The sequence below is a fragment of the Hippocampus comes genome, unplaced genomic scaffold (assembly GCF_001891065.2).
Source record: "Hippocampus comes isolate QL1 unplaced genomic scaffold, H_comes_QL1_v1.1 scaffold514, whole genome shotgun sequence".
In the NCBI taxonomy this organism is placed as follows: domain Eukaryota; kingdom Metazoa; phylum Chordata; class Actinopteri; order Syngnathiformes; family Syngnathidae; genus Hippocampus; species Hippocampus comes.
The window spans coordinates 40,471-54,466 of NW_017806068.1; the positions used below are offsets into that span (position 1 = coordinate 40,471).

At 44.7% G+C, this 13,996-nt stretch overlaps 1 protein-coding gene across 1 annotated transcript in view; it reads right to left on the reverse strand.

The window, feature by feature from the left end:
* The window catches only part of ctnnd2a (catenin (cadherin-associated protein), delta 2a), a 157,779-nt gene that overhangs the window by 27,736 nt on the left and 116,047 nt on the right, over positions 1-13,996 (reverse strand). Inside the window, exons 20-22 of the mRNA XM_019893721.1 lie at positions 8,209-8,455; positions 6,615-6,699; positions 1,426-1,552 (exon numbers count right to left, since the gene is read on the reverse strand). Coding sequence (XP_019749280.1) covers positions 1,426-1,552; positions 6,615-6,699; positions 8,209-8,455 — 459 coding nt within the window. The remainder of the gene's footprint in view (positions 1-1,425; positions 1,553-6,614; positions 6,700-8,208; positions 8,456-13,996) is intronic.

Consider the following 13,996-nt stretch of genomic DNA (forward strand, 5'->3'; position numbering starts at 1 on the left):
TATGACATAGTCACAAACACACTTACACACACACACACACACACACACACACACACACACACACACACACTTTCACTCCACCATCACCCCCTCTCCTTTGATCTGTCTCTCGGGGACGAAATCATGGAGCACATGCAGGCCGAAGATACAGATGCGCATTCATGTATGTGTGCGATCAGACAGAGAAGCGGCAAGAGAGAAGGATTACCGGAAGAGTACAAGGTGGAGGACAGGTGAATAGATGGGATGCATTACAATCTTCCAAACACATGCACACAAATATGATGAACATTTCAATGTCACTGTCCAAGGTCAAATCCTCATCCCTGCATTAACCGTCCTTTAATACCTAATTCCTCTCTCACACTCTGTTTATCATCTCTCTCTGTGCTGTCTCCACACCCACACCCCCACACACACACAAACACATACACACACACACACACACACACGCATGACTACACGCATGGCTCCGTCGCTGGGTCCTTGAAGGCCCCTCTAAGCTGGGAGGAAGGAAAAGTACTTTTCTGCCTCATCAGCCTGCTAAGCCTGATGCGGAGAAAGCACAGCTAGAGGCTCCTTGACGACCGATGCTAACAGCAAATGCACACTTTGCAAAGCATGAAGGCCACTGGGCTCCACCTAAAGGCTAACGGTAATCATGCTTCAAGTCTGTGGTCGGTGAGCACAACTCCTAATAGCTCTTCAGCACAGACGTCGCCAAACTGACTGGTCAACGCTTCATCGTTTACATGTCTGAAGTCCAATTTCTTCGGTAGATGTGCAAGTAAAACGTTATCACAAACGACTTCTACTTTTTTCTCTGGCAAATTCAGCCCAGAGACATATTTTTACAATTTGCATGTTTTGTATATCGGATGCCAGCTCTTGCTGTGCGATTACATGTTGCAGATTGTCATATTGCTTGTGAAAAACATATGTCCATTTTTGTCATAATTTTGTTTTTTTTTTTTTTACATTAAGGGAATGTCTGAAACGCGGATACTCAATTAACGTTAAAACATGGACTTGCGTGATTTTCAAAGAACAGCGATGATATGCTAGTTAGAAAAAAAGAGAAGATTTTTACCTTGTATTAATAGTTCAAAGAAGACTTTTGTAAGTGGATGTGAACTCTGCACGCCCCCAGTGATCTTTGCAAGCCATGTAAGATTGTACAAGGTTAAATTTAGTTCAAATTAAATATTAAACCTAAACTTGAATGACTTCATGGGAAGAAGAATTGCACAGGATATAAATACCCTTGGTGCAATTATGGTATGATGGTGACATCACAGCTTACACACACACACACACACACACACACACACACACACACACACACACACACACACACACACACACACACACACACACACACACACACACACATTATATTATAATGGCTACTTGTCGTTTACTTACCGGAGCGGTTATTTGGAGATGTCCTGATAGGCGACACGGAGGGAGTTCGAGAAGATGAGTATGGTCTCTGTCGATCTCGCTCTATTGTGGAGGCAGAGCCCACAAAGTGATACGGGGAGTAGCCATCCTGAAGTAAAAACACACCAGGGGAGACACTCATAATGATGAGAAGAAAAGGCAATGTACCGAGTTTGTGTGTGTATGTGTGTGTATATATAGGCGCTCAGTGAAACTGGCAGGGTAGAGTCCCTCGAGGAGCAAATTTGGAAAGCCCTGGGTAAGATAGAGAGATGTTATTCATCCCATAATGCAAATAAAAGTCTGACTATTGTTGACAAAGTTTGAGGTTCAACCCAAATCAGCGTAAAGCTATGAGGAGCAGCGAGCTCCACAATTTGTTCAAAGAGCAACAGCTTGATTCAAACAATTAATTGTCTTTTCTATTCATCCTCAGGCTGTCTGTTCCAAAATGTACTTTTTCTGCCAAAACGGACATCATCACATCAATCACCTCTTTCATGATCAGAAATTGTTCTGAACACTGAGAGCGGGGGCGGGGGGACCCACCCCCACAACACAACTGGCCAGCACAATTGAAGACATTTTCATCAAGCCCGAGCACTGTCTTATTACTTTACTGGCAGGGACATTTGAACACAACAAGTTGGCATGAATAATTACTGCGGTGCCAATGGCTTTTCTGTACGCATGTGTATTGGTTGAGCAGTGATTGGAGCAAAGCACTTTTCAAAAATGGATTATGATAGTCCGCAACAATCACAGAGCTGGAACCCAATTCAATTTAGCATGAAGATAATTGGCTACCTCTGAATACAAACCACAAGTAGATGATAAAAATATAAATGGAGATGTGCTCCATCATTGCTCGGCTGTCTGGGGGGCACGGGCTTGCCAATTGGTTCTGGCGTGCATACATTTGGGTTGGAGGTGGGCTGAATCGTTTAAGTGGAGTTGCTGGCGAGGAGGAGGAGGAGGAGGAATTAGATGAGGCAGCGGGAGAAAGGAGGAGGACAAGTGAGACAAAAGATGACAGCACGTAATGAGAGCGGGGAGGAGCGCGGAGAGTAATGGCGGGGCGGTAATGGGCCAGGCAAGCAGAAAGAGATACAGAGCAAAGGATCAAGAAGTAGGCTGTGTCCTCCTTTGACTTTCTCGCCAAAGCAATGAAGACAAATAGAAGGCGGCTCCTCTGACACCCAGTGCTTCAAAAGGTCGATCCGTTCCAGCCGCGCTCACTCTTACCACGTATCCATCAGTTCACTCGTCCTCCCACCCAACACACATCTCATTGGAAGCCGAGTAACCTCCTGATGGGCCACGCCGCCACCCCGCAATTGGACACTGTCAAAGTGTCATGTTGCTCAAATGAGCGCAGTGGCCGAGTTTTGAATAATGAATGCAAATTTCGCGGTGAGCGATGGGAGCGCTCTGCCGTCCGCGGATGCCGATCTTTCATCGGGTCCTCGAAATGAGCCGCAGGGGGATTGGAGAGCGCGGGCGAGATACCCAAGGAATAGTGAAACATTCCATTGATTGAATTCACGAGATGGATGATCGAGGAGAATACGTATGCGTTTGCTTTTACCAAGGCTGAACGGGTGGCATCACTGATAGCACATCTGTCTCCCAGTCGGGAGATCTGGGTTTGAATAACCGTTGGAACATCCCTCAATGGAGTTTGAAATTGTTGCCATTAGCATTTCTTCTTCTTCTTCTTTTCCTTTCGGCTCGTTCTGTTCCATCCATGCGTGTCTTCTCCATCCTACTTTCTGACATCGTCTACCCCTTTATCAAAACTTCTCGTAGCTCTCTCGTTAGCTCCCTTGCCTGCCAGCTCCATCCTTCTGCCAATGTACTCACTATCTCTCCTCAAGACGTGTCCAAACCAATCCAAGTCTGCTCTTTCTAACTGTGTCCGCAAAAAGCCTTGACTTTCCCACTGATGACACACAATTTTTTTCAGTGTTGTACAAATGGCACAAAGGACAAAAAAGCTGGCTGTTTCAATACAAATCCGTTCTGTGTGCATTTCAATCAAGCAAATGTCTCTTTTTTTTTTTTTTTTTTGCTTATCAGACAATAGTGGACAGTTGTTGATGGAGGCGGCCAACCGGTGGCATCCCTCCAAGGAAGTGAAGCAGGAGTGCAAACACAGAATGAGGACATCGAACTCAAAGAAACCGAATACATTTGGGTACAAGCGGCATTTGAAAGCACACTGGAGACTTTTACACATGATTTATCTTTAAGGCAAGCGCCACTGTTGCTGAAAACAGATTTTGGCTTTGGTTTATTAATGACTGCTGCACCACTGATCTTTCAAGTAATCTCAGATGCTCTCCTTCGTGCAGTTGCTGTTTGTTTATGGGCCCTCACCCAACTAACATCCACTGCCTCCGCCGCAATTCCCTTTTCTGCTCCTGTGGAATTGCTACAGGAAGCGATAAACTCTACTTAGTCCTGTGACTGTCGCTTGACAAAAACAAACATGCACAAACCATACACTGATGTACTCGGAGAAAACGGAAAAACAAGTCTCAAACAAGTAGACTTATTAATGACCCTGTACTTTTTTCAAAAGGTTTTTTTTTCTCCCCTCATCCACAACACTGACCCAAACTCTCTCTGTTTTTGCATTTGATCAGAAATATTTGGTAGAGACTCTTCTTGTCTAAATTGTATGCTAATCCATGTCAGGATTGGAGGCTAACAGGATTTTTGGCTGGCTCAAACATCCATGACCTAATATGTGCAAGGGAATAATGCAGGGTTCTGGGCTCAGATGATAAAGCCCAAGAGTGGATTTTGGAATGTAACAGTTGCCGGAGCAAAAAAAGTCAAACTTTTTTTGTTTGCTTGTTTTTTGTTTACCAGGCACAGTTTCGTGAGTGACTATAGAAGGAGACCAACAAAATGAACAGTAGTTAGACAATCCAAACACTGTGAGCTGAACTTAATTAAAGTTGCTGCCAATAGAAACCTCATTTGACCTTTATTACTGAAAACACTAACCATCGAGAAAATACCTTGGAGGAAAATAAACCTGTCAGTGTTGACTTGCAGTTCACACTAATCCCCACTGCCCACTGCCATTACTGAACTATTAAAAGGCTGCAGACTACAAGACAAGGCCAACTTCACTCCAGAACAGAGTGGCCAGTCTCATTTGATTGACAGTTTGATAGCAATTTCAACATGCAAGCTCCACACAGGATTCCAGCCCACGACGTCTGCACTGTGAGGCGGACGCGCTAACAAGACGATCACCATGCCGTAATTTGTATCAAAGCGCACGGGTGTGAGATTCATGCACCTATTACCTCGCTCGCCGAATCTAATCCGATCCATCACCGTGTTCGAACGAGCCTTACAAAATCTGCGCGTCCATCTTTGGAAGTGCTGACGTAGCAGCCTACCAGGAAGTCAAAAGTGAGGCTCTGCCCACTTATTTAGATGAGAAGTAGCCCACACCTCAACAAAACGTGTCTTTCGTTGTTGCAAAACAAAACCCGGTCTTTGTGTATATAAGAAGGATGAAGAGGAGAAGACAAGCTGCGTCTTCCATTGTTGATGAAGGCTTTCTCCATTGACATCATGCCTGATCTCGACTCAATGGATTTCAAATGAAACCCAACGTATGATCAAATGTTTTGTAAAACGGTAACAACAGGCACACCCTCCGAAGAGATAAAAAGGGGACTTCTCTGGCTAAAACTCAGAAGTGAAAACGTCTGTCCACTTCAAGTTGACAAATATTCAACCCCTAAGCAGTCCACTTGCCCCGATACAACATTTGCCAATTATCACCTGGCTGGTTCATCGTGGGCAGCGGCTAGTTCTGTGTATTTCTGCTTTTCCTCCACACTAACTGGAGCAGAACACCAAGCCAAGGACGCCATCTTTAATACCATCCAATAACTCGACAACACGCTCGTTAAGTACACTGGATTGCAGGCAACCTTGGTGGCAGATATTCACTTAACAGTCATTAGAAACAAATGAAGGAAAGGGAACGCTCATTACCTTTAATCAAGATGCCAGGGTGTGTGCATTCATCATTGGAAAAAAAAAAATACAGTAATGAGGAACAACATTTTTTTTTTTAGTGTGTGTTAATGGTGCATGTGTGAGCAATGGGGGGGAAAAAAGCACCATAAACTAACAAGCATGCTCACACAAACACCCCTCCACTGAAATCTTCCTCTTTGTATTTGCCTGTGTAGATGTGTGATGTCCAAATAAGATTCTTTAATGGGAAATGGGTTTCCTGGTAGCCAGCAGTGTTCAACAAGTTTTTTTTTTTTTCTTGGAGCGTATAATGGTTCCAAGTAGAGAAATCCTTGATCTTTGGTTTGGGGTAGGTTTTGACTGACCTCAAAGATAGCAAACAAACAGTGACGTGTGTGCACACACACTCACGCTCAACGACACTGTGGTCATTTTTTGCTCGCACATACATGATGGACGTCATCATTATACTTGGATCATTAAACTGCACTGTCGTCATTAAAAGGACATTTTTCCTATCCAACACTTGTTCCGTCTATTCTTTGGAGGTACCGGTAGTTCAGCCCTCAACCCACCTGATGAATATCTTGCATGTCACACTCCGAAACATAACCATGGAGGCACAGTGGAGCAAGCTCATCAGTGTTTACTGAAGCGCAAATCCTCTTCAATGATTCCGTCTGCACATAGCGCCGATGCACGTTTAACCATGTGCGGGGACCCCATTGACATGCGGCCAGACTTAAGCAGCAGGGTTGAACTGGGCTCACTACAGAGTTGCTGTTCAATGTCTTTGTGTGAGCAATAGCGTCTATGGACGGAGGTGTTTGCAGTTTCGACATGTTTTAAGGTAGCCATCTATTTGTCTTGAGAGGACGTTGCACCTGGTGATTAACTGGGTCACACACTAGCTACAGATCACTACTTGTTGCGGGGGCATGATTGAATTGGACAATTTTACCTATACATGTGCACATAAAGATTTTAAATAAATGAATTCTAAAAAAAGAAAAAAAACAACCCAGCAACGTGTTGGGGTACACGGCCGTCATGCAGAGTCACCAGTTGCCATTGGCGTGAAAGCGCACCGTCGATATAAAGCGGACAATGAATAGAGCATTTGAAATGCACAGCATGTATTCATGATAGCAACGTGTTACCTTCTTGTAGAGGGAACGCAAGTCTCTGTACTGCCACATGCTGCTGAGCACCTGAGAGGCCGCCTTAACCACCTTGGCCGAGTGTCTGAGGGGAGATAGGACACGGTTACATCTCCGCCGCACCATTACTTCTCATCACATTCCAAAGTGTTATTCCGTTTCCTGTCAATATCACCTTGGAAAGAAATGTGGAGGTTGTCGGCTCTTTAAGAGCAAGAGTGCCATTGCTATTTTCTACAGCCAGGTAAAAGGACAGCGCCTTATCCCTGCCATTCATGCGTCCTTTGCCTGGCCACTTTGCGTGGAAAATGACTCCGGAAGCTCATAAGCAGTGGCTCCTTAGAGAGGAAAGTAGAGCAGATGCTTGCAAAATGAAAAGTGCTCTCTCCTGGTAGTAAACATCACCCTTTTGCTCAGTTTCCCGCCGTTAACAGCAGCAACAAAAGCGCTTCAACACCTACTGTATAGCTCAATTTTCTGCTTGGACTCAGTCGACGTTTGTGTTTCCGCCGTCAAAAAAACATGTGACATCACCCTCTTGTTTCGAGAACATGAATAAGACTGTTTGCTGGGTGGATGAGACATTGGACCTTGCCGCTGTTCCTACCATAGAATTAAAAAAAATGTTTTTGTACAATAAAAGTGCTTTTTTTCTTTTTTTTACACCAACAAATGCAGCGTAAATGCATTAAACTAAGTGGTTAAACTATTGGATTTCTTGTTGAGGCAAGAGCTACATTTTGTAATGGAGGCAAGGCTGTTCATAAGGAGCATTTCTTCTCAGTGAACCTACCTTGAAAAAAAAAAACCCAAACCAAAGATGTGTGAGCCATTAGAAGCTGACTAAACTCACTGAGAAATTTGCACTCTCTTCCCGCCACGGGCTCATCGCTCTCTGTAATGATGCCCTTGAGCAAAGTTCGGTGAATAGTCTGTCCTTCTCTTTCGGTGTCTCTTTCTCTGCCCTCTCTTAACAATAACTCATTGTTTGACGTGCGGTTGATGTCTTTTCTAGCAACGCCTGACTTGCTGGTTGCCATAGCAGCAAGCAAGAACACCCTGCTTCGTCTTCTGACCTATATCATTCCTTGTTGTCGTTTAGGGATACACGAGTGCATCTGGATAGCCGGTTTTACGGAACAGATTGCCTTGGAATTTGGAGGTTCCACTAGTATTTTTTTTTCTTTGCTAAAAGCTGCACATTTACGATAAGAAGACAATTTATGTTGTTGAAAAAAAAAATCACTCATGATAACGCCAAAATTGTAAACGTTGGTAAAGAAAAACAACAAAAAAATGCATTCATCAAGAAGCATCAACGCAACAGAATTATGTGGCGAGGTTGATGGCTGACTTAAGGTATTCTTTTTGAGTTTCCGGGAGTCGAAATTAAGGTGTCAAAGCAGTAAGCAAATGAACGAACGGACAAATATATAAAATGTGTCTTTAGTCTGAGGGGTGTCAGCTCAATCATGCGGGACACTGTACGTATATTTGAGCAGATTTAAATGTTTTGAAGATAAATGTGAATCAAAAAGAACCCCACCAAAAACAAACCAAAGTGACCTTCATATGACAAGTTAGCGACGCTCACTTTTCTCCTTTGCTGCGGGCGATGCCAATCAGTTTTTCAATTCCACCGGCGTCCCGGAGGGCTTTGGCGTTCTCCATATTCTTGGTGATGACTTCATGTAGTGCGCAGCAGATGGCAGTGACGGTGTCATCAGACATGGCCTTGCTGGCTGGACCTGGAGTACTCAAGGTCCCGCTGCTGGGGGCGTTGTTGTTACTGCTGCTGCTGCCAGGTAGTCGATGGATCAAGTCTCGCATAGCGTATTTACCTGAAACGGGAAGAGGGAAGGAGATTTTTTTTTTCCCTCATTAAAAAAAAAAAGATGTTGGTTTCATAGGTGCACAAAGGAGGGAACTACTGCTCAAAAACACTCAATGGCCGCCACCATGCGCGGACTTTTTGGATCCATGCTATACTTCAGCATGACTTACAATTGTTTTCAAAGGTAATTTTGCCCAAGGGGCAAGCCAGGCAGTGCCCCTAGAGTCCAGTTTTTACTGCGCATTTAATGGCTAGAATGTAGATTAAGTTGTCTCAAGCTCGCGTGCTCTTTGGGAAGTCAGTGTGAGACTGAATGTTTTTTTTTTTGATAACTCCTCTTGTCCTTTGAGTGGCTACTAAATGTTCTGCCGAGCAACCAATATCCATCCATTCTGGTATTTTCTTCATCCGGCCGCTATTTGATAGAACGAAGTAACAGAACGTACGCGGCAGATCAGAGGGGCCGTGTGGGTATTTAACCTCGTTTCAGAAAAGTTTTGAAGAAATCAGAAAGTACAGCAAACACTTATGACTTAACGACGCCGCACGCTCGCGCACTTTGACTCCGCCATAATTCAGCGGACTTAAATCACAAAGTGCTGCGAAGGAAATTTAACAAGTTAACAGATCCTTTGAGTGTCTAAGTAATAAAGCAAACGTCTTGCACAGCGAGTGAGTGCTTGGATAACTCCATAAAGCTTTTGGCCTGAGAGGGCTCACTGTAAATCCTCTCACGCGGCCGCATTAATGCTCACGCTTAGAATGCAATAAAAGGGGCCGCCTTGCGATATTTCAGTGAATAGGCTGGCATATGAGGAGACAGAGAAAGAAATGACATTCAAAGGATGAGCTGTTGGGCTCATTAAGGAGTTGCGGGAGATTCGGTCGGATAGCAAAAAGCCATCACAGCAGCGTGGAAGAACTCGGGAAGACGAGCAAACCACACCACAAGCAAAACGGACACCATATGGCGTGAGGCCAACCGTTCCAGTAAGCCATACGGGTGCACATTTATGATGAAAGGACACAAGAATCTCTCTTTGGTAGAGGTGGGCGAAAAACGTGTGCTTCTGAGACCCAAAACGCATCTGAGTGACAACAGTCAAGCAAGGGTGCCATGCAGCAGGATTCCAGAGCATCCTACAGTCGAACCTCGTTTCAACGTTTCCACTCCTATAATTTCACATCATTCATTCAGGCACGTTGCAATGAAGTTTGATTGTATTAAGAATTGATTTGGAAGCTATTTGCAATGATTCGCTCTTCATAAGGACACAATAAGGGAGCCGAATTTTAAGTCTTGGCACAACCTCTTTTCTATCCCACCCAGTTGTCATGATTTCTTTTCTGCTTTTCTTTCTCCCCTTCCAAGATTGATGATGAGACAAGATGTTTCTCTCCAACTACGTCATCACTATGATGCCCAAGCGACCTCGCAGGCTTTTGGCAAATCCAGTCCTCCCGTTGACCGCTAATAAGTCAAAGTGATCCGGGAAGGGCTGAGAACGGCAAATAACCTGGACGTTCCGCGATGACACTAATAACCGTCAGACAGAGAGCCACACCGACGCCAACGATGAGGAAACACTCGTGGTGAGCTCATGTATGTGTGCAAAAAGATGACACACAACCGCACGCTCACACTATCTGTGAGGATGAGGCGTGGGTTAATTGGCCCAGCGTTATCGCTGTCAGACAGGAAGAAGCGGCTGGGTTTTTTTTTTTTTTTTTTTTAGCCCAAAAAGTTGAGCGAAATTTATAACTTGAATCGCACCGACTCATTGAATGACTGATGGACATACTCACGATGGCTTTTGTTTGAAAAATTTGGGAATGACTGACTGAATAATTCACCCACGACATGACTAACTTACTGACCGGCTAATTTCGCGCGTGCCTTCGCCAGAAAATTGACCATGCCAGTGACTGATCGTTTATTGAGTGAAGTACTGATTGCATGAACAACTCATTTATCAGGCCACTGATTAAAGACAGATGGTAATATTCAAAGTAGGGAATGGCTGTGCTGAAGGAGGGCGTGGGAACTAGTCGACACCTACAGGTGCGTTTTAAAACATTTTGTCCACATATGTGCGCAATTCCATCCATTCTGTGCAGGTCAAATAATGATGGTGGTGTTGGGCGAGCTGCAGCCCCCCCATCTGACTTTGGGTGGGAGGCGGGGTGCACCCCGGACTGGTTGCCGCAGGGCACCTTTAAACAAACAACCAATCACTGTCACGATCCTCCCTTCAGTTTTATTTTGCTTCTCTGTGCGTGAGCTCTTCCACGTTTTTTTATTTTTTATTATTCTGGTGCTTCTTCGCTACGTGCTGCAGAACGGCCTGGCCTTGCTCCATCTTGACCTCGCTTGCCCCGGGCTGGCCTCCGTTGCTTTCTCCATAACAATAGGCACCAACGGTTGGGGCGGGCTCAACTGAACTGCGGGAGCCTGTATTGTGTTCTGAGGCTCTCTCTAAAATATGTTATAAAGTATCACTTTTTTTTTCCTCCATTATAATCGACCGCAATTTGTAAGTGTGACTAATGCAATGTCCATTGTGTGCCGATTCTGCTCTTCAACTAGTGATAAATCATCAAGTTGTGTGTGAGTCGCTGGAGGCCCACACATCATCATTCTGGCTAACCTTCAAAGTGTTTTGCTCACCAACACAAGTACGGAGAGATGTCAGGAAACCCCGTGATGGATCTTGTATGATGTGTGAGCGTCATGCGATACCCGCCCTTCCTGCGCCTGAATGTTGCAGCTGTGAGTTTTTTATTTCATTAGCAGCCACTTATCACAGTTCCCAGCTTCAAACACTCACACTTGCAATCAAGCACTTAGTGAAATCCCCCTGTGGTACACCGCTGACGTTGCCACGGTAACGTCTCGGGCGCCGGCGTCATCAGGGCGAGACACAATGGCCGCGCGAGAAAAGGGGAGAGGTGTTATGAGCTCATGTCTGAGATGGCATTAGAGTGGGCGTTGAATTAAGAAGGTACGTTCGGAGGAAGAATCATACTCGTGCTGAAGACAGGAAGGTGGGCGATGGAGGGAAGAGAGCGGTTTATGTGATAAGGAAAGAAAGGAAAGACCACGAGAGCCCGCAAATTTGCTGATAGACTTGTCATTTCGGGTGACAGTTACATTGCATTTGACGTCGCATATTTCCCATAATCCCCAGTGTTGCTCTCCCGATTTGAATTAAGTACTCGCTGCAAAAAAAACAAGTGAAAAAAAAAATCTCATTAAATCGAGCTGTGAATTAATTAAGTGTCTTGAATTAATACCGATTTTGAATTAATCGCTTTTCATCCGGCATTAACTTTGTTTTGGTGGCAAGCGCAGCGTGTTTATAAAGAGCGTCACAAAATAGCTGCTCCATTTGGAACGGCGCGACGATTGCTTGGCATTCCAGCTTCTCAATTCATGTGTGTCAAATTGCCATCTCCGAGTCGGCGGTGCAGAATTGCAAAGACGAACCGCACAGAGCTAAATGTCACTTGTTTCTCATGACATGGCTTTATAGAATATGATACAAATGCCAAACAAAAGAGGTGCAAACAGGTGGCTATGAAACCAAAAGGTTGAGAGATGAGATGAATGACATCAACATGCCAACAGATTACATTGAAGTCAACTGAAACGCACGCAAATGTGTGAACGTGTCGGCGTCAGCCGTCAGCGCTCGCCCTTTATCGATTGATCTTCATCTATAACCATTTCTTGGACAACACATTAACCGTAACCCCGCCCCCCTCCAAAAAAAAAAAAAAAATCCATCTGTAGTTATTCAGCCTCAATTCTCCATACAAGCCACCCAGCGGTGACAACGTCAAACTTGGCAGCAGTCCCGTGACAGTAATTTGAGGGTATTTAGCGAAAGACCTCTGCCACCCGAGGATGGTTTTGGCCGAGTTGAAAAGAAACAAGAATTGACTGCGAGATTTGAGTCAGTGGGTGTTAATAAAGCTTCTCCACAAGGGCCAAGCAGGATGGGGCTCGGAGTGTCTGGCCTCTACCTCTTTGCTGCCAACACCAATCATGTCACACCTTGCCGAGAGCAAACGCTCGTCTCCGAAGCGGCTCTTACGCTTCTCCGTTTGCATCACTCCGAGTTTGTTGTCATCTCAGTTCACCATGGCTGACAGGGCCGTCAGAGCCAAGTAGAAAATAGACCGTTGTCGAAATGACGACTCAGCGTGTTTATAAAGAGCGTCACAAAATAGCTGCTCCATTTGGAACGGCGCGACGATTGCTTGGCATTCCAGCTTCTCTCTCAATTCATGTGTGTCAAATTGCCATCTCCGAGTCGGCGGTGCAGAATTGCAAAGACGAACCGCACAGAGCTAAATGTCACTTGTTTCTCATGACATGGCTTTATAGAATATGATACAAATGCCAAACAAAAGAGGTGCAAACAGGTGGCTATGAAACCAAAAGGTTGAGAGATGAGATGAATGACATCAACATGCCAACAGATTACATTGAAGTCAACTGAAACGCACGCAAATGTGTGAACGTGTCGGCGTCAGCCGTCAGCGCTCGCCCTTTATCGATTGATCTTCATCTATAACCATTTCTTGGACAACACATTAACCGTAACCCCGCCCCCCTCCAAAAAAAAAAAAAAATCCATCTGTAGTTATTCAGCCTCAATTCTCCATACAAGCCACCCAGCGGTGACAACGTCAAACTTGGCAGCAGTCCCGTGACAGTAATTTGAGGGTATTTAGCGAAAGACCTCTGCCACCCGAGGATGGTTTTGGCCGAGTTGAAAAGAAACAAGAATTGACTGCGAGATTTGAGTCAGTGGGTGTTAATAAAGCTTCTCCACAAGGGCCAAGCAGGATGGGGCTCGGAGTGTCTGGCCTCTACCTCTTTGCTGCCAACACCAATCATGTCACACCTTGCCGAGAGCAAACGCTCGTCTCCGAAGCGGCTCTTACGCTTCTCCGTTTGCATCACTCCGAGTTTGTTGTCATCTCAGTTCACCATGGCTGACAGGGCCGTCAGAGCCAAGTAGAAAATAGACCGTTGTCGAAATGACGACTTGGAACCCAACAAACGATGACATTATACGTGAGTCTTCCTCTAAAGCTGCTGTTGATTAGGAGATTCTTGCCAGAATTCTTTGCTGTCTCGTTCTGTTCTGAAGAGGCTAATTAAGCAGCGCAATAAAAGTTGATCAATTGCCGTCACCTATTCTCAATTAGCTAACTTTTTAATGATTCCCAGAGGAGATCATATATTGTTCGCATTGCAAAAAAAACCCCAAAACATGAGAATAGCTCATATCCAATTCTGCGATGTGCCCCATCCATTCATTTAAACGAAGCCTTTAGGTCAATAATGTAACAGAACAGCTCACTTGCATTTGGTGCAAATGCCTTTTTTTTCAATGGCTATAACTCCTTTTTAAAAAGGAAAAACAAAAGAAAGAGCTACTATATTTGACATAGGTGACAGTGATTGAACACATTTAGAGGTTTTGACACGAAATCCTATCCCAAATAATATGCAAAGTTACAAAAACTATCGTGT